Source organism: Cyanistes caeruleus, chromosome 23 (genome assembly GCF_971803275.1).
Source record: "Cyanistes caeruleus chromosome 23, bCyaCae1.hap1.1, whole genome shotgun sequence".
In the NCBI taxonomy this organism is placed as follows: Eukaryota; Metazoa; Chordata; class Aves; order Passeriformes; family Paridae; genus Cyanistes; species Cyanistes caeruleus.
In genome coordinates this window covers 3,952,148-3,977,535 of record NC_141723.1, presented here as the reverse complement: position 1 = coordinate 3,977,535, position 25,388 = coordinate 3,952,148, and the positions used below count along the sequence as shown (strand labels likewise).

At 44.8% G+C, this 25,388-nt stretch overlaps 2 protein-coding genes across 6 annotated transcripts; one reads left to right on the top strand and one right to left on the bottom strand.

Annotated features, from left to right (window-relative positions):
• Nucleotides 1-547: 547 nt before the first annotated feature.
• On the top strand, nucleotides 548-15,898 carry JHY (junctional cadherin complex regulator). Of its 5 annotated transcripts, none has more exons than XM_023941471.2 (9): nucleotides 548-666; nucleotides 1,640-2,048; nucleotides 4,097-4,574; nucleotides 8,474-8,584; nucleotides 10,615-11,186; nucleotides 11,922-12,180; nucleotides 13,987-14,067; nucleotides 14,661-14,783; nucleotides 15,504-15,898. In XM_023941471.2, exons 2-9 carry the CDS (start codon nucleotides 1,672-1,674, stop codon nucleotides 15,699-15,701), a joined length of 2,199 nt encoding a protein of 732 aa, XP_023797239.1. In that variant the 5' UTR covers nucleotides 548-666; nucleotides 1,640-1,671; the 3' UTR covers nucleotides 15,702-15,898. The 5 variants fall into 5 exon arrangements, with proteins under 5 accessions (XP_023797239.1, XP_023797238.1, XP_086717636.1 ...); XM_023941470.2 differs by having other exon boundaries at nucleotides 569-708; XM_086861510.1 differs by having other exon boundaries at nucleotides 571-737.
• Nucleotides 15,899-22,692: 6,794 nt separating this feature from the next.
• Nucleotides 22,693-24,971, bottom strand: BSX (brain specific homeobox). Its single transcript, XM_023941305.2, has 3 exons — nucleotides 24,506-24,971; nucleotides 23,512-23,708; nucleotides 22,693-22,932 (listed from the first exon to the last, which is right to left on the bottom strand). The coding sequence occupies exons 1-3, from the start codon at nucleotides 24,771-24,773 to the stop codon at nucleotides 22,693-22,695; spliced, it is 705 nt and encodes a 234-aa protein (XP_023797073.1). The 5' UTR covers nucleotides 24,774-24,971.
• Nucleotides 24,972-25,388: the final 417 nt, after the last annotated feature.

Below are 25,388 nucleotides of genomic sequence, written 5' to 3'. Positions count from 1 at the left end.
TTCACAGGAACACTTCCTGCTCCAGAAGGGTGAAAGAGAAACCCTAAAAAATAAAGGAAATGTGAATTACAAGGATTTTGTGTCATTTGCAGACTCACAGAATAGTTGGGGTGGGAGGGGAGCTCTGGAGATCACCCAGACCAGCCCCCCTGGCCAGGCAGGTTCACCTGGAGCAGTGACAGGTGACACATCCAGCTGGGGCTGGGGTGGCTCCAGAGACTTCTGGAGAATCCAGAACCTCCCTGGGCAGCTGTTCCACCTCCATGGAGGGAAGTTCTTCCCCTCCAGTTCCTCCCTGTCTTTCCTGCACCGAGAAGCCCAGAAACTGACACTGAATCAAGTAAAAACTCATTCTATACTATTATTTCTCACTGGAGGTGCGAAAACGTGATGGAAAATGGGGTTTGAATACCGAATGAGATAAAAGCCCCTGCGTATTCCTTTTTCCGATGGAGACAACTCCACATTTCAATGGAAATAATTCCATTTTTCGATGGAAAGCGGCCGCTCGGGCGCTACCATTGAGCCCGCGGGAGGGGGGGGAACCGAGCTCCCCCCACGGGCCCGCGCCTGGTGGGTGCGGCCGGCGTCTGCAGGGGTTGCCGTGGCAACGGGAGCGGGGCCCGGCCGGGAATGGGCCCGAGCGGGAATGGGCCGGGAACAGCGGTGAGAGGGACAGGGACACGGGACAGGGACACGGCAACAGCGGTGAGAGGGACAGGGACACGGGAACAGCGGTGAGAGGGACAGGGACACGGGACAGGGACACGGCAACAGCGGTGAGAGGGACAGGGACACGGCAACAGCGGTGAGAGGGACAGGGGAGGTCTCGGGGGACACAGTGACTTTCCTCTGGGGGCTGAGCTCCTGCTCCAGGCCAGGAGATTCCACCTTCCCAGCCCATCCCAGGCCCTGCTCCCGGGGCTGCAGTGCTCACTGATGGGAGCAGGGGACACAGGGGACACAGGGGACAGTCCGGGGGTCAGGGCTGCCCGCAGGGTGAACTCGGGTGTGACCAGAAGGGCTGAAATATCCCAAATTATTTAACCCAGGTCCTAAAGTGGCACTGCCTGTGCACCTCTCACCGCGCTGCTCTCAGGGTGTGCTGTGACTGATGCACATTTCAGCACATAAATCTCCTTTTCCTCCCTCCCACTGCAACTTGGGAATGTCTGGCAGTGCAAACGACTTCTGAACACTTCAACTGAGTGTAAAGAAACTCTCATCCTAATTTAGAAAGAGCTCCAGTTCTCACTGTGCTCCCTGTCACACCTTCTTGCTGATTTTATGTCTCTGGAGGGTATAAAGTTGCGTGAAGAGAACAAACAAAATTCATTTCAATTCTCAAAAGTTAACAGATAACAGAAATGCTTTGTCTCAGCTTCATTTTCTTTGTCACAAGCTGGTTTTGCATTATTTATTACCACAAATAGTGGAGGTTTCATAGCAATAAATCCTGTATTTGATGTGAAGAGACTTTGACATTATTGCTTAAAGGAAAATCAGTGGAACAGATGAGAACAGAGAGATATTTGCACAATAGAAGGTCAAATTCTGAGCCTAAGCCAATGGTAGCGCCCAAAATGCAGCTTTGAAATATTATTACAATATTTTATCTTTATGTGTTCTCCAAATACAGGGCTGGTGTGAACCATCAGTGCAAAATACAGGATGAACTCTCCAAACATGAATTACATTTCTGTCTCTTCCCCACACACTCACACCACGAATAACATCCACGTCCCTCCAAAAATCCTGGTGCCGCCCGTTTTCCAACCTGCGAGCTGGGAAATGGAAAGGAGCTCTGCCTCCAGTCTGGAGGATTCCCAGGAATCCGACTCCAAGAGCCTGGAAAAGGAGAGGCAATACCAGCTGAGACTCGAGCAGAGCATCCTGGACAATCAGGAGCTGGAAGGGCAGGATCCTGGTGACATCCTGGAGGATGACAGCTTGGAAGAGGACAGCTTGGAGGAGATGAGTTCTGAAGAGAACGGAGCTGAGTATGGCACAATTAAGAAAGGAAAACAAAAGATTTATGGCAGTGGAAGGTAAGGCAAAAACTTCACTGGAACAGAATAATTCTGATACTTTTAAACTGATGTTCCTCAAGGCCACATTTAAACATCCTTCAGAAAGCATTAATTCGGTACATAAAATAAAATTGAATATCCTGTCGTGTGCATGGAAGGTTTAACCCTGGATAAATTGGAAATAATTCTTGAGTTTAAAGGGATTACATTAAACCTGAAGTAATAACAATGTGCAGTTTCAATTTAATAGTCTACTTAAAATAAAATGACAAACAAATGAAGGCTAAATGATTAATAGCATGCTTTTATTCACCTCCTCAACAAGCAAAATGGCCAGTTATTGAATATTTTATTGTGAGTGCAAATGATGTTAATCGTACTAGAAACATGCTCTAATTTTTAGTAATTTTTTTGGACTGAATACTGTGCTGAATGTGAGGCTCTTCATTAAATGGAAATTTGATTTTATTTTGTTTGAACTTAGCCCAGTAAGTACTCCAGTGCAGTCCATTAAGCAGAGCAAATATCACAGCACATACATATGAAACCCCCTCTCTACATCCATTACCAACCTCGGAATTTGAAGAGGAAACGCTGCAGCTGTTGCCTGCTCACCACACTTTTGTTGAGGAGCACAGAGTCCATCCAACCTCCCCACGGAGCTGGGGGCAGGAATAAAAGGTGCCCTTTTTGTCTGGGGATGATTAGGGATGAAGGAGCTCTTCACACTCATTTTGTCCCCGCACGGTGACCTGGGCTGAGCCCCACAATTGGGTTCTGTGCACACATTTCAGCACAAAGGGACTCTTTAGCATTATCCTCTGCCATTTCAATCATTGCAATTAGCTCACATATTTCTGTACTCACTTCAAAACAGCCTCACCTCGTGCTGTTTACCTGCAGCCCCTGCCAGTTGGCAATAATGATGTTTTCCCTGGTGGAAATCAGCTCCAGGAGACCGTGGCACCTATGCTCACCTGGAAAACAAAAACAAACAGATTATTTTGTTATTAGGAGCCACTTGAAATATAGGCAGAGGCATGAAACTCGTTGAGAAAAGAGGAATAAATGATTTATTGAAATGTTAATAACATTAACTAGGCCACAGGTTGGGGAATCCAGCAGATTTCTTTAAGAGATGCTGAAGAATCAACCAGGTTTTGGTGCCTGTAAATGTCCCTCTGGCAGAATCAACAAGAAACCAGGTCTGTACTGCAGGTCCAGGGAAGAAAAAATTGCGTTAAAAGATTTTTTTCCCCCCCCATTCCATCCTCCTGCCACTGCCTGCACATCTCCTGGACACCTGTTTGCATGGATTTGGCTCCTGCAGTTGGCTTTCCTCCCATTGGATCAGATCTTAAATCAGAAATTGGATCAATTGTGGATTTTTTTAAGGCAGAGCATCTAGCTTTGCTTTATGACAAATGTAACTCAGAGCAATAGTTTGGCCACTTGCTGAAACAATTGTCAAACACGCAGACTTTTCATTTATGTTTTTCTACTCTTATCTAATCACCACCTGCTTTTTAATAAAAAGTGATTTAAACTCATTTATAGAAGGAGTTTTTGAATCAAAGCATCGTGATGTTTCACAGGAGTGAGGAGAGAAAATAAGAACAGAGAGCTGGAGGATGTACTTGCTTGGACAGTCTCCAAATGAAACTTAAAGAACTGATTTTACCAGGAATTTCACTTTTATTTCACTCAGCAGAGCCTTTGAAGAAGGAGCAACACAAACTGCCTTTTCTAGACTATATAATGCAATTTATCATTTCACCTTTTAGCTGGTTCTACTAGGATTTAAAAATTTCTTTGCCAGATTCAGGATAATGGTTGTATTCCAATGTGATCTGAGTGTTAGACCGATTTATCATTCACTGATGATGTAAACTGCAAAGAGGAAGGCTTGCCTAAATTTTCTACTAAAAAATCTTTGATAAAACTGTTCTGATCCTGATCCCATACTGAATGCACTGAAATAATTCATTTGGTCACATCAGGACATCACACAAATCAGAATTTGTACAATTTATGCAGAAATAATTTGGTGTTTGTTTTTTAATTAGGAAAAAGCTACCTGTGGACAAATATCCCAGCCTGAGGTACAATTGGAAGAGCACAGGAAATGGAGCAGAATTTTTTAAGGAAGAGAAAGCATCCCCAATTTCTGGAGAAAGCAGTGGAGACTTTTCACTGGATTCATTTTATCTCCATTCTGATGGCTCCTCAGAAAATAATCAACAGGAGGAAAAGACCCAGGATTCACTGCCAGAGTCTGGTCCAGAATTATTCAGCTTTTATGGAGCAAATGTGGCCAGCAACAAAGCTGTTGGGCCGCAAGCCAAAAGGAAGGAACCTGCAGATGGATTTCATCCCAAAAATAATCCTGGCCATGCTTTTCCTCCTCAGAATCAACAGAATCCACCCCAAAGAGCAAAACACAACTTTGTGAAAAAAAATAAACGGACTTTGGGGTTACAATCAGAGAAAGTGAATTCCTATCTTGAGCTGCACAATAAAAAACAGCAAGTTCTTCAAGGGCAGGTGGGTACATTTATAAATCCCCTGATTTCTTTACACGAGGTCTGTCTGGTGTTAAACTCTCAGCTTTGCAGAGGGGAGAAGCAGATTTGAAATCCATGGTGCAAATTCTGATTTCCAGGGAGAATCTTGTTCACCCTTGATGGAATAATTGACAAATTTCCAGTGGTGGCCACATTCCAGCTGCCTGTTCCTGGCCAGGAAAATGTCACAGATCTCACACCACTTTTTAATCTTGATGCTCAGGAAATTCTGTCTTCTTTCCTGGTATCTGCACTGCCCCTTATCAGTGGCTTTTTTTTATGCTGCCTCTCATTTCCTCTGCTTGGCCAAGATGAGTTTGATAACAATTCCCTCTGCTAATGCTTTATTCCAGATTTTTCTCAATGGAGCAAATGCAAAGTTGGTTAGAAGGAATCTTGAAGCTCATCCACTGCCACCCCAGGGACACCTTCCCCTGTCCCAGGCTGCTCCAGGCCCCGTCCAGCCTGGCCTTGGGCACTTCCAGGGATCCAGGGGCAGCTCCAGCTGCTCTGGGCACCCTGACAGGGAACAATTCCTGCCCAATATCCCATCCATCCCTGCCTTCTGGCACTGGGAGTCATTCCCTGTGTCCTGTCCCTCCATCCCTTGTCCCCAGTCCCTCTCCAGCTCTCCTGGAGCCCCTTTAGGCTGTCAGGAGCTCTGAGGTGTCCCTGGAGCTTCTCCTCTCCAGCTGAGCCCCCCCAGCTCTCCCAGAGGGGCTCCAGCCCTGGAGCAGCTCCGTGGTTTCCTCTGGAATGTGCTTGGCCTTGAACTCCGTGAGATTTCCATGGGCTGATGTCCCAAGCCTGTCATGATCCCAGATCAAATTTGATGTTGGACATCAGCCTTTGTGTGTCTGGAAGTCCTGACTGCAGTCTTAGCCAACTTGTGGCAAGGTTCAAGTGGAAATTAATTACAGTTCCTAATGAACCATTAGAAATGAGTTTATTGCTTTTCTTTGCTACTTATTATGCATAATGGAAAGGGGGGATCACTCAGTCACTCCACACAGAAAATTCTTACCTTGGAAAGCTCCAGGGACATTGGGCTTCAAGTGACACCTGTGCCAAGGCTAATGAAGAGTTGTCACAACATTAGAGGGAATTTTCTGACTTCATTCCAGTGGCAGGAATGATGGACAGGTTTTTTTTTCTAATAGAGCTATTAAGAGCACTTGTTTTTTTTTCAGTTCTAATTTGGATGGTGGTAAAAATAATGAGTGTAGGTGGATGCTAATTAGAGCTATGTTGATATGATTATGTTTGCTATTCAGGGAATTGTGGAAATCTTTCCTGTCTAAGTGTTGGAACCAGAGATCAGGACTTCATTGTGCAGACACTGTTCAAAAACATGGAATGGGCAAAGGAATCTGTTAAAATCAGGGTTATGAGATAAGATTATCTTGCTGAAGTGGCCGTGGGGACAGCAGAGAGGTGACACAGCAGGCAGAGGGTGTGCAGGAAAGTGTGTTCCTAACCTGGACAAGTTCATACAGCTGCAACCTCTTGTTGTCCAGGGAAGTTGTGGACTTCCCATGCCTGGAAGTGTTCCAGGACAAGGCTTGGAGCAACCTGGGACAGTGGAAAGTGTCCCTGCCTGTGGCAGAGGGTGGGACAAGATGAGCTTTAAGGTCCCTTCCCACCCAAGCATTCCAAAATTCTGTGATTCCATGAGCAGCATCACCACCTGCTGTCAGCCACCTCTGGATCTGCTGCAGGACAGGCACAAGTTACTGATTCATTTGCTGTTAATTTCCAGTTCATTTACTGATTCCTAACCAAGATATCCACGGCTCAGTCTTGTTGGAAGGGGTGAAAAAAGTCCTGAGGGGAGCATCGAGGTGGTCCAGGAGCCAACTTTGGTCACCTCACCTGGAAAGTTCTGTCCAAAGTGCAAAACCACCAAGTATGTGAGGAAACAAATGAGCCATGTGTCATCAATCAAACTGTGCCTTCCTAAACTGGTTATTGTGAGCTTTGCAGGGGGTTGAAGCTGAATTTATTGACCTGATCACTGCTGGCTGCCAGGGGTTATGGGAATGAAGCAATGTTTGCTTTGAGGGCAGGACTTGGTGCACAGCTGACATAAAGTGAGTTAAAACATTTCCATCCTCGTTCTGCAGGATTTAGATTTACAGATTACAGGTCTTCTCTATGCTGGAGGTACCAAAACACACCATAAATCCCTGCTGATTTATATATTCACTAATTTATACAGAATTTTATACACTATCAAGTGATTTGCTGTCTGATTCTTAAGGAACCCCATGATGAGTTTCTTTGAGAGAGGGGGAGAGGCAGAAGGAGAAGCAGTGGCCCAGTCTAGCTCAGCTGTGCTCAATCCGAGTTGCTTTCCTACCTCCAAGCCCCTCACTTCAAAGCCAGGAACATAATGTACAATTTTTTAATGGCTCTAGAGCAAGGCACTCAGACTCTCTGTGCACTGAGCCTTCCCTCGGTGTAAACACCTAATCAAGATTGCCTGTGCTTCAACAATAGCAGCCAAATGCAATTCGAGAACCACAAGGCTTTGAAGTCCTCCCTGCAAAGGCTGGTTTGCCAGTCTGGGATAATGACATGCCATGATTGCTGCCTTTGTTGTATCTTTTCAGTGGAGAAGCAATTATGGGCCTCAATTTAACAGAATAGGCATTACACAGCTTATGATTCTCAAAATGCAATTTCATTTGATCATTTTCTCAATTTGATTGGTATTAATAGAATGGTTCACAAAAAAAAAAAATAGGGGAAAAAAAAAATGCTGGCAGAGGTTGTGTCCTGTTCCTCTTTCAAAGAGATAATGTAGAAGTATGTTTTACCTGCCCAGCACTCCATCAATGCACTGAGTCACTTGGTTCCACCAAAAACATCTTATTCACTGCAAATCTGTGTCTGTCTACAGCTCAGGAAAACCTCTGTGGTATTTTTTAATTTTCTTGTGAATTTTTCCAGGGATTTACGTTGAATTTGGAGCCATGAGATCACCCATAAACTCATCAATAAACCCTTCCCACCTTTCCTTAGCTGCCCTAATCTCTTACCCCCAAAGTGAGAGGCTCAGCTTCTCACATTTTCTCACCTCTGATGAGTTTCAGTTGATAATTCTCTTGGTCATAAATATCTTCTCCTGTGGGCCCACTCTGCTTTGGAGCAGAGATTCCTGTCACAGTGACACTTCTTCAACCAAAATACTCAGCAGGATAGTTTGGGACAAAAAATTGAAATTAAAAAACGTTAAAAATTGGATTTCCTGTGATTTTATAGATTAAAAAAAAAAAAAAAAAAAAAGAAAGAAGTTTATTTTAAGAAAAAATTTAATTGTTGCTATATTTACAAGGGTATCACTGATTGTCAAGAACTTGCTCCAAATCAATTTCCAGCCGTGGCTGTGTGGAGCTATCCTTGTTTTTGAGTTTGTTTTCCAAGGCTCTGTGGATCCCAGGCTGTTTTTTTCTGCAGCTCCTCCTATGCTTTTCACCCCCCATTATTGTGTTTTGCCAGCTTTTCCTGCAAGCCTCTCTTGTTGAGGCCCGGGATGTGTCTGATTGCCTGGCCAGGGATGGTTTCTGGTTGTTTTTCTGTTATTAGGTGCATCCAGTGGCTCTCATGGAAATGGAGGAGCCCAGCATTTGAGAGTTTCTGTGCTGCACACTTCCTGCAATTTTCCTTCCTTTTATTCCTCTTAAAAGTAATAGGAATCCTCCCTCCCATTAATTGGGTTTTGCTTCTTTTTCTCCTTTAACCATTTCTCATCCACTCCATAATGCCAAACTTTAGCGTTTAAATTTTAATAAGCCACAAATTATTTCCCATTATTTCCCCAAGATGTTAAAATCCCTTCACCTGATTGTTGTGACCGTGAACATTCCTGGTTTTTAGGTCACAGATCCTATGGCAGTTGATGAAGAACCACTCCAGAGTGTCCCAGAATTCCAGACTGGGAAAATGAAGCCTGAAGACAAATGGTACCCAAAAGGACAGCAGCTCAAGGTTCCTTTTTGAGAGAATTTAATAATTGAAATTCAATAGAATTTCATAGTTGAAATATATCTCTAAAAGCACTGAATTTGAATGCTTAAAGCTGTCATCTTGTTGCTTTTAAAGGAACTATTACTGACAAGAAATCTTTAAATATATATCAGTAGATCATCACTATCATCTAATGCATGTGTGCTTTATGTTCTCAATAAATTTAAAGCAAAGTGCCAATGAATTCTGAGCTCACAGAATTTATTATTCTCTATTTAGGAGATTATTTGGCTATTAATCTAAAATTACAGACTAGTACATGGTTGTGTTTGATGGTTTGGGAGGATTCTGAGCCAGAACTTCACCATTTCTGCCTTATTTGTCCCCTAAAATTAAGGGGGAGTTAATTAATTACCATAAACCAGAAAATGCTCCAAGCAGAAGTTGCACTCACTTCCTCCACACTCCTAAATCTGTAAATCTGATTTATGCTGGCCTTTAAACCAATGTTCAGTCTTTGGAGCAATAAAGGCTCCAGGTTATCATCAATGATAAAAAAATAAAGATTATTATTGGCAAACCCAGTAACTTTCTGTGCACTACAAGGATTTGAAGTGGTCCAGGAACTGTTTAAATTCTGGAATTTAAAGACTGGGAGCTGCACTGCTCTAAAATACAAACAGGATTTTCTGCTGCTGTTCACTGGCAGAGATTTGCTTTCTACCTGGAATTTCAGAATGAAGGATTTATTTATTTCAGTGTTTAAATGGGAAAACATGGGCCTGCTCCCAGTTTGGCTGCTGCCAAAATTATTCTCTATTTAGGAGATGATTTGGTTGATAATTTAAAATTACAGACTAGTACATGGTTGTGTTTGATGGTTTGGGAGGATTCTGAGCCAGAACTTCACCATTTCTGCCTTATTTGTCCCCTGAAATTAAGGGGAAGTGAATTAATTGCCATAAACCAGGAAATGCAACCAGATAATATCCCAAAGAAATTCTGGCTCAGAATCCTCCTAAACCATCACCCTGTACTAATTTATAATTTCAGATTATCAACCCAATAATCTCCTAAATAGAGAATAATTTTGGCAGCAGCCAAACTGGCTGGAGGCCAAAACAAATAATTCCACAATGTGCCAGGACATGAAGCTGAAGGAGTCAGGATTCCCAGGGCTAAAGCTTTTCCCAAAACCTCCTGGAATTGTGTGGATTTCACACCTAAATCGATCATTTATTCGAGTGCATTTGCCACGTGCTGACTGCAGGGGTTTGCTCACAAAAGAAACCCAGAGATTCAGGAGGGTGGGGTGGAGGATTCCAGCCCTTCCAGAGGTTTCATGGGGTGAGAATGGATTTGTGGATTCCCTGGAAGGAAATCCAAGTCTTTCCTCCGAGTGGGGAACACCTGATGCTGAAAGTGATAGATTTAAATGAATTTCAGGCTTAGAGTGTGGCAGTTGGGCTCTAAATAGTCCTGGTGTGCTTGAATTCTTCAATTCTGGATTCTGTTTTGCAGGGAGGAGTGTTTGGTTTAGAAATAAGATTATTTCTATAGCTGGCATCAGGCTGTTCTACCATGGGCCAGTCTAATAATGTGTGCAAGGTCATTTTCCCTGAAATTTGGCAGATAAAAAGCAAGAAGTGCTTTGATTTTTGGAGCATTTTTTCCAGGTGCTTGGCAGAGAGGTGTCACCACAAGGTTAGATCTGTGCACTCACCATTTTTGCACCTCATGCAGGTAAAACTCCCTCAATCCACATTTACCACATCTGGTTTGCATCTGCAAGGACCTGATTTTATAATCCAGTGCTGCAGAATTTGTCTCAGGCCATTAAGCAAAGTTTTGATGCAGAATTATTCATTGTGCAGCACCTGAATAAAATCTCTGCTCCTGTTCTGCACTGAGGCTTCCTCCAAATTTGAATTTTAGGTTAAATCCAGCCATGAGCAGCACAGAGAGATTTTGATGTGGGTGATGAAACTTCTAAATTAATATCTAAAATATCCACCATGAAAATTCACCCAGCTGTCGATAACTTGTTTCAGGAGCAGCACAAGTTCTTCCAGAGAAATAAAACAGAACCCAACCAGACTCTGGGTGGAAAATCTTTCCCAAGGAATGATGGCCAAGAAGCCCCAGGAAGAGCAGCAGAAGCAAAGTCCTGGCACCAGAGTCACCAGCAAATCCCAGGATTTCAGGCTGTTCCCACTGCAGTGGAGCAGGATCACAGCTCAGCACTGCAGGAATATCTGAGTCCAAGTTCTTCTGTTGGCCCTGACCCAGCAGAAAAATCCCAAAACCGCTTCAATAATTTCCCAAATTCAATCCTTTCCCCATCTACCGATCATTTCCTCCCAATATTCCAGAATTTTTACCCATCAGACATTTTAGATCCAGAATATCCCAGTGAGAACAAGAACTACCAGCATGACTCTCCAACTGGAATTGGAGCCATTGCCATCCCTGGGCAGCAATTTTCCAGGAATTACAGCAGCAGTGGCCAGGCACTTCCAGAATTGGGGAATATTTCATCTGATTTTAATGCAATTTTTCAAGAAAGAGTGAAGGATCAAGCACCACTTCAAGCTTTCAAAAATCACATTCATGAGGATAACAGGTATCAGAACAGCTTGTGGTAAGGATTTAAGTGATAAAATAATATTATCATAACCCTGTGATGCCCAGAAAATAAACAAATGGACAAGAAAATGCTTTAAAACCTAAGGTATAAAATTATTCTGCCATAAACCTGCCATTGTAATTTACTACTAATAGAAAATTCATTATAGCTATTGATTTTTAAGTGTGGCATTGGGAAGGGACAGTTCTGTCCTCCAGGTATGGAATTTTCCACAATCAAAAGTTTCATTCTAGGAGCCTGGGTGGAAAAGTTTAAAATATAGATAGGGAAGGGTGCTGTGCATAAATTGAGATTTTGTAGCAAAATTGGCTTTGCAGGGTGGATATCCAGGGTCAGTACTGTCCCTAAGGGGGAGAGCAGGAAAATCCTCAATTATGTAGAATTTCACCTGTCTCAATTAAAATAAAATGAAGGTTTTATTTCACATAAAGAAATAATTCTGTCAGTACTCAGCACTGATCCAAAGTCTTTCATTGGCTTCAGCTACCTTTGCTTTGGGCTGAAATTTCTCCATTTGTGTTTCTTTTCCCATTTATTTTCCATACATTGGGGTGCAAGTGAAGTCATTTATTACGAAATCCTCATCTTCCCATCTCCCTGCTCCCATATTCCACATTCAGGTTGTTTGCTGAGCTCCCTGCTGTGTGTAAATCAAGATTTTTCCTCTTTCCCCCCTCACTTTTTAAGGCTTTTTCCATGTTTTGTTCGCAGTTCACCAACGGCTTCTTGTAGAACCTCCCATTTTAGAGGAACAAAGGAGCAGCATCAGCCGGGAGTTTGTGGGTGTGCAGATGAATTTGCTGGCACGTGGCTCTGGGGTTTGTTCCCACCTGCCCTGCCCCAGGCACAGAGAGGGTCACAGGGAGATTCAGGAAGAGCTGAGGGAAATCCAAGGAAAATGAGAAGAAGCAGCTCAGAAGGATCTCTGCTGCAAAGGGAAAAGCTAAACCAACCCAAAGCCAGCAAGAAGGTGAGAAAGGAGATGTGGCTTGGGTGGTTTGAAATTTCTGTTCCCCCTCTAATGTTTTTTTTTTCTTAATAATCCAAAGGGTTTTTTTTAATAAAAACAAACTATAAATAGGGACTGAGAAACATTTTGTTGTTGTAAAACCCCATGGACACACACACAGCAGAGCATTAAAATCCATGGAACAAAGGTAGGAACAGACACTGAAATCATTTTAGTCCAAAGAGCAAAGGGATCCACCAGGATCAGTCTGGTTTGGCTCCAGGGACACACAGAGCAGCGTTTGTCCTGTAATTTATCCACAGATAAAATTATTTCGGGTCAGGCTGTTTGTGTGGAGCAGCAGGCAGCCTCAGATCTGAGCCATCCATTATCCTGCTCATGCTCCTTTATTGTCCAGCTCAAATCTCCTGCTTTCCAAGGGATTCCAACCCCAAACTTGGAGGATTTGTGAAAAGCTAACGGCATAAACATCATCCCAAACCTCCTGATGGTCCTTATTAAAGCTTGGATCTCTTTGTCTCCTCTGCCTGCCCACTTTTGCTGGTGTCACCACTTGGCACAGCTGCAGGGGGACAGCAGAAAGCTGCCCATGACAAATGAAATGTTGGAGAAGTTTGCTCCAAGTCTCAGGGCAGACAAACTAAGCTGGAATAATGATTTCATCCAGGAGGCAGTTTGGGTATTGCTGCCTGAGTGCCTCTAAGAAGAATTAGGATTATGATGGTAACTGAAGGGCAGATTTCCTTCCCTTTCTGTTCAAACCATTGTTTCTTGTCCTGTGCTTGCAGCAGTTTTCTCACGCTTCACATGTGAGGAATGCACAGAGAATCAGAATTGTGGCTCCCAGGAAAATCCAGCTTTTCCTAATAAACAAATGCACTCGTGCTCATTGCGAGAAGTGAGGAAACCCTGATTTTGTGGGGCACAGCAAAATTAACTCCTCACTGTACCATAAATTAAAAATTAATGAGTTATAGCACGTAAGAACAGGGATAGCTGACACAAAAAAAACTCAAATAGGAAATTTAGTGCGCAGAATTAATTTCTCTGCAGTTGAGTTTAACTTGAACCTGTGTTTTGAATACCCATTTTATTTGCAGATAGAAATTGGTGTTCCTGCATTACTCTGTGGTTGAAATTACCACAGAGCTGATCAAAATGAGCTTCACTGACAAGTTTTTTAAAACATAATTTCCTTCTAAAATTAATCTAGTGGCCTTGAAAGAGAATAAAAATATTACTGAGCATTGGAGTCTTTGTGTGATGTCCTGAAGTATTGGAATGGCATCACCCTCCACTCCTGCCTTCACTGTGCATTTGTAAAGTCTTTGCTGTGCAGAAAAGTGTGGATTTTTCAGCTGTCTGTGGATAATTTCCCAGTGCAGCTTTGAGAACAAGGAAAGGTTATTCTCACTAACATCATTTGCCTAATTTTTGCCACCAAAATCAGGTAATTTTATCTGCTTCTCTTACAAAAATTTCTTTGGAGTCTCATTCTAATCACAGTCAAATGAGTGGCTTTAAGCTGTTTCAAAATAAAGCTCACAAAAGGTCATTTTTGACTGAGAAAATATCACTTTGTGATTGGGATAATTGGCAATTTCCCACCTGGATCCAAAGGAAATTCTGTGTCATTTGACTTTGGCCATTAACTCAGTCCTGTTGGTCACTGATTTAAAATGAGATGTTCCAGGGGTAGGACTGAGACTGCAAATTAAATCCTGAGGTTTCCACTACCAGGCTTTCTTGAATTATTCTCTCTGTGAAATCATACCAAGGAAAATCTGTTTGCTGTTTAATTTTCAGCTGTGCAGCTCCAAATTCTACACCAATCTGAATATGAAGCTTGGAGGCCTTGGACCCGACTATGAAACAATCAAAGAGAAAGTGAGTTAACCAAAAGTGAATTTAGGCAGGGGAGAGTAGCAGAGAAATCATAATTTATGATTATCTGAGATTTTATATCCTTGGCTAGCTGGAGATCCTACAGGAAAATTCTTATAAAAGCAAGGACAGCTGTCCTGAGGATAATTTTAATCCTATAAATTTTAAATCCAGAAATAGGAATTAATCAGGGCTAATTGCACGTCAGAAAACGAGATACTCAAGTGGCTAAATTGTCATTCCCAGTGTAAAGATCCACCAAATGTTCAAAGGGGAAGTAAAAGTTGTGTGAACACAAGAAAATATCTGTCTGCACTCTGGTGAAATGGAGACATTCAGAATAAAGATGGACCTGTCACATTTCTGCTGAGCTCCATCCTCTATTCAGTCCAGGGAAAAGCTCTTAAAAGGGAAAAGCAACTAAAAAAAGCTCTGCCATTTATCAGGGGTTCCTGTTGTGTGCTGAGGAAGGATCAATGGGCAAAGCCAGGTTGAACAGCAGCAGAGATGGAAATGGAATATTGGTGGGAAAAGGGTTTCATTGATGGATTCCCCTGAGCCATTGAGTTCCAGTTCCTCTTTTCTGCTTTTCTCAGAAAGAAAAGCTAAAGCTGCAGAAGGAATATTCCAGGCAAATTAAGGAATATAACATGAAAAATATTACTGTGCTTCAGAGGTTGCCTGCAAAACCCCAGGTGTCTTCAGTGTCCAGACAGAAGGTAAGAGCTGTGTCTGCAGTGACAGTGAGGGCTGCAGGCTCCAGGACAAAGCTGTGGAGTATCAGAATTCCTCAGTTCCTTGCATTTATTCCCAAACATAAACCACTAAGAGGCAAAACTTTATTGTTTGGATGTCAAAAAGGGGTTTGGATTGTTTTAGGAGACGTCACCAGGAGCATGAGATAATGCAACTCCCCCTGGAGACGTGAGGTGTTTCCAAATCCGTGCAAGAAACGGGCACCAAAAGCCATCCCAGGTTAAAGGAGGGCTCTGGCAGCTCCAGGATTTCTGTGATACTCTGTCCATTCTGTCTCCAGGACACTTCCTGTGTTCCAGGCATCATTTTGCTTTTTAATTTTGATGGTTAAGATCATGCAGGAGAACCTGAGCTTGTCCTGTTAACCTGCAGAACTCCCTGCCTGAGGGCAAGAGCTTAATGAGGCTGGGAAAAAAATTGTTTATCAATTTAATAGATTCGTGTTGCTCTTTCTTTTTTAAAATAAAAAACCACTTCTTCAGTGTCTAATGTGGTTTCCAGTGGTGTCAGGAAGCAAATCATGGGTGGGATTATGGTGGGATCACCATTGAAGAATCCAGGCATGGAATTCTGCCAGAAACAAGATCAGGAATTCAGAGATGTCTTATTCAACCCACCTGAATATTCCTGGAAATATTATCCAGGTTTTCTCTTACTCAGTTACCCAGTTTTCCTGTTTTTAGGCTCTGGAATATGCCAAGAAGATTCCAAGACCAAAGACTTTCTTTAGAAGGCAATCAGAGCAAGAGGTGAAAGAGGTTCTGCCCCAGGCTCCAGGTGGAACCAGCCTGCCCCAAATCCCATCCCTGGAATCTTTGTGGAACAGGCACGAGAGGGAAAAGGAACTTGTGGCTGCTTTCAAAGCCCTTCATATCTTATAGGAATTTGGGAAATCTCAGGGATCAAGGCAAAAATGCCTGAATTGTTTCATTCTCAGCTGTGACCATCACATCTTGATTTCCCAGTCCGCTGACATTTAAACTGCCTTAAGTTTAATTAATTTTTAAATGTTAGGATTGGTTCTGCCTGTGCCTATTTTGTTTAATAAATTGACCCTTTGCATTTATAGTGCTTTAAATATAGTCCTCTGTTCTTTTTCTTTGAAAGAAATGATCTGACAATTGCATCTTTCAGACCAATCAGCTCTAGGCTTGTCACAGCTGGATCATTTTTAATCATATATACAGATGTATCTACAAAACATTCAAAATAAACTTCTGTTTCACCTGGTGATCTTAACACCAGCAATATTTCTCTTTCTGAAGTTCAGAAGAGACTTTTGGGCAGAAATAAAAGCAAAAAGAATCCATTGCTACTAAAAAAAAAAAGAGAACAAAAATATGCTCCAAACACAGCAGTTGGTAATGACACAAAGTTAATTATTTCATTGTTACTCTGTCGTCTCTTAGTGAAGAGTTTCCACAAAAAGATCCAAATTTTGAAGCTTCATCTGGGACAAGAGAATTCCAAACAAGTCCTGGCTGAGCATGCAGACAATCTGGGATTAGCCAGGAGCAGTTGGAAAATATATTGGGTAACTGAGGATAATTGAGAGCTGCATGTTTGAGAGGAAACAGCTTTTAACAGATTAAGGCTGTAAAAATAACAACAAACAGATGGGTTTCTTAGGATGCTTCCATTTCTTTAACTTGGTAAATTATGAATTAAGTCACCATATGAAATGTGATTAGAGCACACAGTGAGGGAATTTGGGCTAAAATCTCCTGGAAAACAGGCTGGATAAAAGGAAAAAAAAAACCAAATAAACCACCTTGTGATGATGTGGGATTGCTTTATCCCATTTATTTGGGTCTCTTTTTTATGGGGACTCCCAATTTAATATTGGAAAAAGTGATCCCCACCCTGCCCTTCCTCATGGAGAAGGGAGCTGGGTGTTGTTTGAGACCCTCCTGATGGGCAGGAGCCTCCCCTCCCCTGCTGAATCCACTCTTGGACTCACAGCTGGAAGTTCAGCACATTTTGGGCAATATTGAGAAATATTGAGAATATTTTGGGAAGCCTTGATGGAAAAGCATTGTAAGATATGGGAATACGAGCCAGGCTGAAGGGGAAATGTTTCCCAGGACATTTTTGTCACTCACAGCATCCAATTCCAGCTTCTGGAACAGAACCTTCCTCTTCCTCAGCCTCTTTCCCTCTCCTTTGAGCACTGCTGGGAAATGGGTTCCATGCTCTGCTTTCCTACTTTTATTTTTAAACCAAACTGTAACACTTTGAAGCATTTCTGCTCAGGGCACCTCAACTTGTTGTTCCTGCTTAAAAGTGATAATCCCCCCTTAATCCAAACCTCAAGTGCCTGTTTTAATGAAACCTTCAGATGAATATCAAAGAGCTATTTACTCGTATCTAATATTTTAATTAGATTATATTCTCAATTTAACCCATTAAACCCCCTTTGATGAGCTCCATGTTCAGTGTTTAGCCCCAGATGCTGGAGGTAATGAATATTGGACCTTTGATTTAATGAGAACTTCTGCTTTTCCAGCCTGACTCCCTTTGTATCCCCCTTTTTTTTTTACCTTCTCTGGCCTATAGAATTCAGTTAATTGAAGAAGTCTCTTATCACCACACATTAAGGAACCTAAATTAGCATCCCTTTTCTGATGAGAAAATGCAAGCAGACATTTTCTCTTTGATCTGAGGGCTGAGTTGAAGTAGGCAACAGCCCCCTGAAAATGAGCTGATGGCTGCATTATTTGGCTGCCATGCAGATGTGTCCATGTGGTGCAAAATGCTTAATGTCTTAATTGATTGCCATCCTCCTCCCAGAAATTAGGGGAGAAATGTGTTCGTTTGAGGGGTTTTTTATTAATAAAACTGTTAATTTTTAGGTAATATTTTAATACTAATCCTGTGTGAAACTTGGATATGATGCTGCATTTGGAGGAGCACATTTTGTGTATTTTTTGTTATTATTTTAATAACTTTATTATTTTTTTAATAAACACTGGTGATGATCATCTCATAAAACATTGAGAAATTCTGTTTTTCCTGGTGTTTTGGGTGTTTGAAACCCCAGAAAAATACATTTTTACATGGAATAAAAACCCCTTTCAAGCTACTTCCATAGAAATTCAGATTTTTCTCTGCACTTCACACAAAAAGGGACCAATGTGCATCCACCTGCTTAAAGGCAAAGGCCAAAACCGAATGTATTTCAGATTAGGAAGGCAAAATATGTAAATTATATATTTAAATTCTATATATTTTTAATTATATTGTTTATTTATTTAAATATGAATATTTAAATAAAATATTTTTTAAATTAATTTAAAATTTAAATTATTTTTTTTTTTTAAATTAAACATTTGAATGTTTAATGAAGTATTGAGGGAGGAGCAGGACTGCCATGGTCCTGTGGTGTCACTGAGCGTGGTGACACCATGGTGATCCAATGGAAATTCACAATATTTTTTTGGCAGCACCTTCCCAGTGCCATCATTTCTCAATATCTGAGGTTCTGGAGGTTCTGCAGCTGAGATCACCTTCAGTGGGCAAAGACTTGAGGTCAGTTCTACCTAAAATATCTTGCTGTAATAACATCCCCATGGTGTTTCTTCCAAAAATAATCAGAGTTGGCTTCCCAGCCCTCACAAAAGGCAAGAGCAGGCTGCTGACAGCCTCAAGAACATTAAGTTAAAAACATTAAATAAAGCAAAACCTCCCAGCCATCATTCCAACTCTAAAAAAGAGATCGGGACTGAAACCAGATGAGGTTTTGCCCAACTCCTGCAGTGCCTGAACACTTCAAACAGCCAGGAAGGAGCTTTCCTGTCACACCTGATTGTGTTATCTCTTGCCAGGGACCCAATCTTGTCCTTGTTGCCCAAACCCGAGGGTTTTCCATGAGAGAAAAAGCAGGAATGTGGAGAAAGGAGCGGCTCTGGTGTGAGGAGGAGCTGGAGAAGCCAGGGATGGGTGAGGGCACAGCCTGGTGGGAGAGAAGTGATGCTGAGCCAAAATCCTGCAGCTGGAGGAGCATTTCAGCTCGGCACAGTCTCAGGAGTGGGGAGCTGCAGGTGCTGCTCAGGCTGGCTTTGTCCTGCAGCCCCAGCAGGATGCACAGCACCAGAGATCCCCAGTCTGGAGTGGTTTCAGGAATTGCTGAAATGTGGGCAGCTCACCTTCGCTCCTGCCATGGCCAAGCCGGGGCAGAAAAGCTTAAAATCGGCTTCTTCCATGGAAAAATTCACCCTCACAGGTCCAAAAGCCACCTGTGGGATCAGGATCACACATTCACACCCTCCTGCCTTGCCAGGAATTAACACTGGGAGCAGCTGTCCCTGCCCGGCTGTGCAGCCACCAGGGGCTCATCCAAGCTCTAGAAACAGGATAAACCAAATAATCCAGAAATCTGGAAACAAGATAAATCCTAGAAACAGGATAAACCAAATAATCCAGAAATCTGGAAACAGGATAAATCCTAGAAACAGGATAAACCAAATAATCCAGAAATCTGGAAACAGGATAAATCCTAGACACAGGATAAACCAAATAATCCAGAAATCTGGAAACAGGATAAATCCTAGAAACAGGGTAAACCAAATAATCCAGAAATCTAGAAATGGGATAAACCAAATAAATCAAAATCTAGAAACAGGATAAACCCAAGAAACAGAAATCTAAAAACAGGATAAATCCATGAATCCAGAAATCTACAAATAAAATAAACCCAAGAAACAGAAATATAGAAACAAGATAAACCCTAGAAACAGAAATCTAGAAATAAGATAAACCCAAGACCAAATTCAGCTCTTTTTTAAGCCAAGACCATCCAAGCAGGAGTGTGCAGTTGATGAAGGTGATGCTGTTTAAGAGAGGAGAATCCCCTCAGCATTGTCCACACCCACAGCAGCTTCACTTCAGGACATCATTTGTGATAAAAAAATAAAATTAAATCCAGAAATCAGCAGAGAGAAATCATAGAAAGAATTTTACATCTTGCCCAGATTATTGCTGGCCTTGGGTTATTTACACCTTCCCCACAGTAATGACCCTCCATGTGTGTGTAACAGCAAGAAATTCAAATTATTTGCTCTATAACTGCCCTTACAACCTATGTCTGATCTGTTTTTATGGAGTTCTGGCCATGGAATGAAAGAATTGAGGTTGGAACTGCTTTCTAAACCTATAAAAGTTCAAAATGTTTAAGGCAGCACACAGGAAAATGCTCAAAATCCAAATAGAAAGCAAAGGCTCATGGCAGGATTTTATAGATTTGGATTTTCTATAATGAAAACAACAACAAAAAGAAAGCATTAACCACTTGGGTCTTAAATTAATCACCAGAACACGATTCCACTTCAGAAAAACTCATTGAACAATTTTGATGAAAATCAATCTTCTTGAAAAATAGGAAATCCACTGACATTTCCTGTTTCCAGCAATTATTTCCTGCAAGTCACTTCCACTCCAGCATTCCCCAAATGAACACATGAAATATTTATTCTAAGAAGAGAGAGATCAGCTCTAAATCTCTCCCCTACCCCTCGAGTTTCTTGGGAAGAGCAGGGAAAAGTCGGCTGCTGTCAGGGAATAAGTCAGGATCCACGAATAAAATCTCATTTAATTTATTCCAAGTGAAAAATCTCTGTGAGAAACAACAAAAAAAACGCCTTCCCAGCCCTTTCTTTTTCCCAGGGCATCTCTATTCTCCAATAACCTGTTCCCAAAACATTGCCCAGACTTTCTGGAAATTACATTTTTCCATCTCCAGCTGGGCAGGGGCTGCCTGGTGACCCAGGGGATTTCTCTGGTAGTGAGATGTCTCAGTTTCAGGGGGTTTTGCACCAAATTTCTTGGGATATTCCCAAATATTCCTGTTCCCCTCAAGGCTCTGTGCATGGCCTTGGTGTCCAGCTGGGATGGGGACATCCCTGGACGGGGAATATTCACACTCTGCCTGTGTTTGTCACTGAGGGATCACTTTTTAATCTGATTTTTAGCTTTAATTGTCAGCCAAGGTGCCTAAAACCACCCACAAGTGAAGACGGCTGTGGGGTTTGTTTTATTGATCACTGAAATACTTTGGGAAGGGAGTTCCTGGAGTGACAGGGGAGAAAAAACAGATTTGAGGGTTCTTGGAGTTGTATTTTGACCTTTTTTTCATCGATCTGGCACCCCAGAGCCATTCCCGACCCTGCAGCAGACGCTTTCAAAAAACCAAATATCACCCCATAAATACCATGAGGAGCTTTTCTCTGATATTATTTTTAATAATTCCCAATGAAAAGCGTGCTCGGGGGAGGCTGGCGATAATCACAGAGCAAAACACTCGGTGGGTGATGCAGAAAAAGTGTGAAATTTCCAGGTTTTCCAGCTCCCATCGCATCCCTGCCCAGGGAGAAGGGAGAAGGGAAAAACCCCAGAGCCGGGAGCTGAATTTCCAGCCGAGTTTCAGGGGAAAAGCGCTTGCTTTGCCTTCTGAATCTTAATTTTTCCCTAATTTTTAGGGAAGTGGGCGGCATTTTGTTGGTGGAAATGATTTTCCTGCAAGGATTTATTAAAAACAAGCAGCTTTTCCTGGATGGGTGTTGAGGGTTTTCCTCTACACGCAGTTTGTCATCTTTATTTTACACGTAAAAAAACCCAGAGAGACTCACAAAATAAAAGGAAGCAAACATACACATTTCAATCATCTATATTTTATATATTAAACAAGAAAATTAAACGTTTTCCCTTCACAAAACCACATGTCCCGTAATCCAAAATGCCCTGAAAGTGCTAAGAACGCCGGACAACCAAATGAAATTGCAGATAAAATGAAAGAAAATAAGGAAATAATTTAAATAACCTAAGGAGACCCCGCCACGCCGCCGTGTTGCTGCTGCAGGGAATATCTGAGCCAGCTCCAGCCTTTTCCAGAGGAAATTCCCAATCCCAGCATCTCCTCCCCGGAGATGCTGAGCCTCCACCGCGCTCCCGGTGCATTCCCCATCCAGCAAACTCAAAGCAAAACCAAAACTAAATTATAAAAGTCGGGATTTAGCTGGAAATGAACCCCATTTTCCCTGCAGGGAGGGAAAGGCAAAGCCAGCACGGCCGGGGCTGCAGGGACAGGGGGAGATGCAGGCGGGGGAACAGGAGCCAAACCCGCTCCGGGCTTATTCCAGAGGAAAAGGGAATTATCCGGGATCCACACCTGGAAGCTGGGCACGAATCAGGCTGCCGACACTTCTCCAAGTTGTAAAAAATCCCTTTTTTTTTTTGCTGTCTGGGAGCTCAGTTTGCTCCCATCGAGTTATTGGTGATGCTCCCCCTTCCCTTTCCCATAGCGCAATGAAATGGATCGGAATTTTTGCCTTACCTGTTTCATTTTTTTTTTTTCGGTGGGCTTTTCTTACAATTCTTTGTATTTATGCATTTCTTGGAAGCTCTGCCCGACCTCCCTCGCTGGGGATGGGGACGGAGAGAGTGGGAAGAGCGGCGAGGATTTAGGGATCGGGGGAATAAAGGGTGAAATTCGCCCTGCCTGCCTCTCCCAGGAACCACAACATGCTGCCACGAGTATACATTTATTTTACACCCGAGGAAAGTTCGGGGAAAGAGGAAAAGTCCGACTCTTCGCAGGGAAAGGGGAACCTAAAGCAAATCCGGCTCTTTTTACTCTCCCCGCCCCAGATTCCCGAGCCTTGGGGTGATGCTGGGGGGCACCGCGGGGTCCCGGCCCCCTCGGGGACATCGCCACCTTCGCCCCGGGGAGGGGAGGGGGCTCCTCCCGCATCTATAACCCCTTTCCCGAGCCGTGCCCCCTTTCCCGAGCCGTGCCCCCCTTCCTTCCCGAGCCGCTCCCAAGGCGGGGAGCGGGGGCGACCCGCGGGGCCAAGGAGAGGCAGGAGAGCCCCGGCTGTCCTAGAGGCGGTGGGGGCAGATGTCCCCCTCCTCCAGGATGTCCACCTCGTCCTCGGGGTCCTGCAGCAGGAAGGGACCGGGGGGAGCCTTGCGGGGCTCGGCGCCGGCCGGCTCGGGCAGCTCGGGCTCGGGGGAGCTCTGCTCCCGGCTCTCCTCTCCTCCCGCCTGCTTCGGGTCGTCCTGCGTCTTCCGCAGCTGCTTTTTGTGCTTCATGCGGCGGTTCTGGAACCAAGTTTTCACCTGGAGAGAGGAGGGGAAATGGGAGAAAGACTGAAAAAAAGGAGGGGGGTGAAAAAAGTGATGAAAATTCAAGGGAGAAGGATGCTGGATGTGATGGATGTGAGGATGCTGAATGGGATGTGGGGATGCAGGAAGTGGTCCAGGGGATGCTGAGCGGAGGGGATGTGGGGATGCTGGATGTGATGGATGTGGGGATGCTGGAGGGGATGGATGTGGGGATGCTGAATGGGATGTGAGGATGCTGAATGGGATGTGGGGATGCAGGAAGTGGTCCAGGGGATGCTGAGCAGAGGGGATGTGGGGATGCTGGATGTGATGGATGTGGGGATGCTGGAGGGGATATGAGGATGCTGAATGGGATGTGAGGATGCTGAATGGGATGTGGGGATGCAGGAAGTGGTCCAGGGGATGCTGAGCGGAGGGGATGTGGGGATTCAGAAGGGATGGGATATGGAGGATGCTGGAGGGGATGCAGGGATGCTGAAGGGATGGGATGCGGGGATGCTCCTCGGGATGCAGGGATGCTGGATGGGATGAGGGGTGGGGACAGCTGCCAGACCCAGTCCCCTCTCCCCGTACCTGCGTCTCGGAGAGGCTGAGGGCCGTGGCCAGCTCCACCCGCTCGGGTGTGGAGAGGTACCGCTGGATCTCAAACCTCTTCTCCAGGCCGGAGAGCTGCGAGTCGGAGAAGACGGTGCGGGCCTTGCGGCGGCGGCAGTGCTTCCCGGGCAGCTCGGCGTGAGCGTGGTGCTGGAAAAGCGCCGGCACCGGCATTCCTGGGGGGACACAGGGCGGAGACCCGCGCTGCGGTCGGGCAGGGAGCCGGCACCGGGGCAAACCCCCAGGAATGGCCGATTTATTCCTCGGGGTGGGGTCTCCCTCCGCCTCTTTTAATTTTTTGTCATTTTTTCGTTTATTTCGTTTTTGAGGTCGATTGATCGGTTTGGGGGGTTTTGTTGTGCTGAAAACGGGGGGATTTTCCAAGCGCTTCGCTCCCACCGAGCTCGCCCGGGGAAGGTGAAGGGAGCCCGGGCTGCGCTGCCCCCGCAGGGGACCCGAGGCTGGAGCGGACACTGAACCCTCCCGGCCACGAAAACACAACGAAATGGGCACGGAAAAAATCGGGGGAGCGCTGGAAAAGGCTGGGAAGGGGGAAGCGATCCTGCACGGCCCCGATGACACGCGGCTCGGGAAACTTTGGAGGTTTTCTCCTTGCAGAGCAAGGAACGGGCCCGGGGATGGGCAGAGCCCCAGGATGCGGGAGAGGAGCGGCACAGCCCCAGCGGCGCTGCTGGAGCTGGGAAAGCAAAGCCCGCTTGGACAACGCGAGGGAAAAGCCAGCTTATCGGTCCCGAAATAAAAGCCATTAAAAAAAAAAAAATTAAAAGCAAAGGGAAACCCTCAAGGTTTCGGGCATTCGCTAACGAAGGGGCTCCTGCCCCGGGAGGTGCATCCAGGGTGGTGGCGAGGGATGTAGAAAGATTCCTGGCCGCCCCAGAGCGGCTCTTTCACTCTTCTCCCCACCCGAGTCCCCAGCTGGACTCCCCAAACCCGGCAGGTGCCTCTGGCTTACCCGAGGTGGTGAGGAAATAGGGCTGGTGGTGGTGATGCTCCGGCTTGTGCAGGGCGGGGTGCGGGTGAGGCGCCAGCAGGGTCGGGGTGGGCATCAGGGGGTACCCATAGTCCAAGAGGGGCACTCGGGAGGCCAAGGAGCCCGGAAAGTGCTCGGGGGGCACCTCCCGCAGGGGTTTGGGCTTGTGCAGCAGGATGTCCTCGATGAAGAAGGAGGTGGGCCTGCCCGTGGGGACGGGGTGCACGGGAGCCGTGAAGTTGAGGTTCATCGCGGCTCGGTGCCCCTCGGGCGGCGGGGAAGGGACGGAGCCGCTCCGAGCTGCGGGAGCAGAGAGAGGGGGAGGCCGGCTGCACCCCCGGGCCGGCAGGGAAGAAATGAAAATAATAATGAAAAGAAATAAATAAAAAAAAAAAACAAAAACAAAACACCCAAACCCGCAGTCAAAATAAACAGCGATACTAATTTGAAAAAGTTAATCCCCCAGGCAGAATGAAGGCGGCGGAGCCGGGGGAGGCGAGGCGGGCGGGTCGGGGATGCTCGGGGCGCTGAGCGCCTTTGAGGCTGGCTGGGAAGGGGGAAACGCGCTGAGCCAATGGCGAGCGGGGGGGGGACGGGCCTGCCGGGCCACCCAAACCACCCCGGGGGCGAGGAGGGGGCGAGGAGCCGCTCCGCAGCCTCACCGCACCAGCGAGCTCACCCCGCTCCGAGCGCTGCGCTCGGGGCGTTTTCCCAAACACGGCGGGAATCTCTTTTTTTCCCCTTTTAAAAAACCCCAAAAAAACCCCCAAAACTTGGGGGGAAAGAAACCATCGGTTCTTCCCCACGCTCCGCTCCCAACCTGTCCCCGCAGCTTCTCCCTTTCCTCTCAGCTCTCATCCCACCG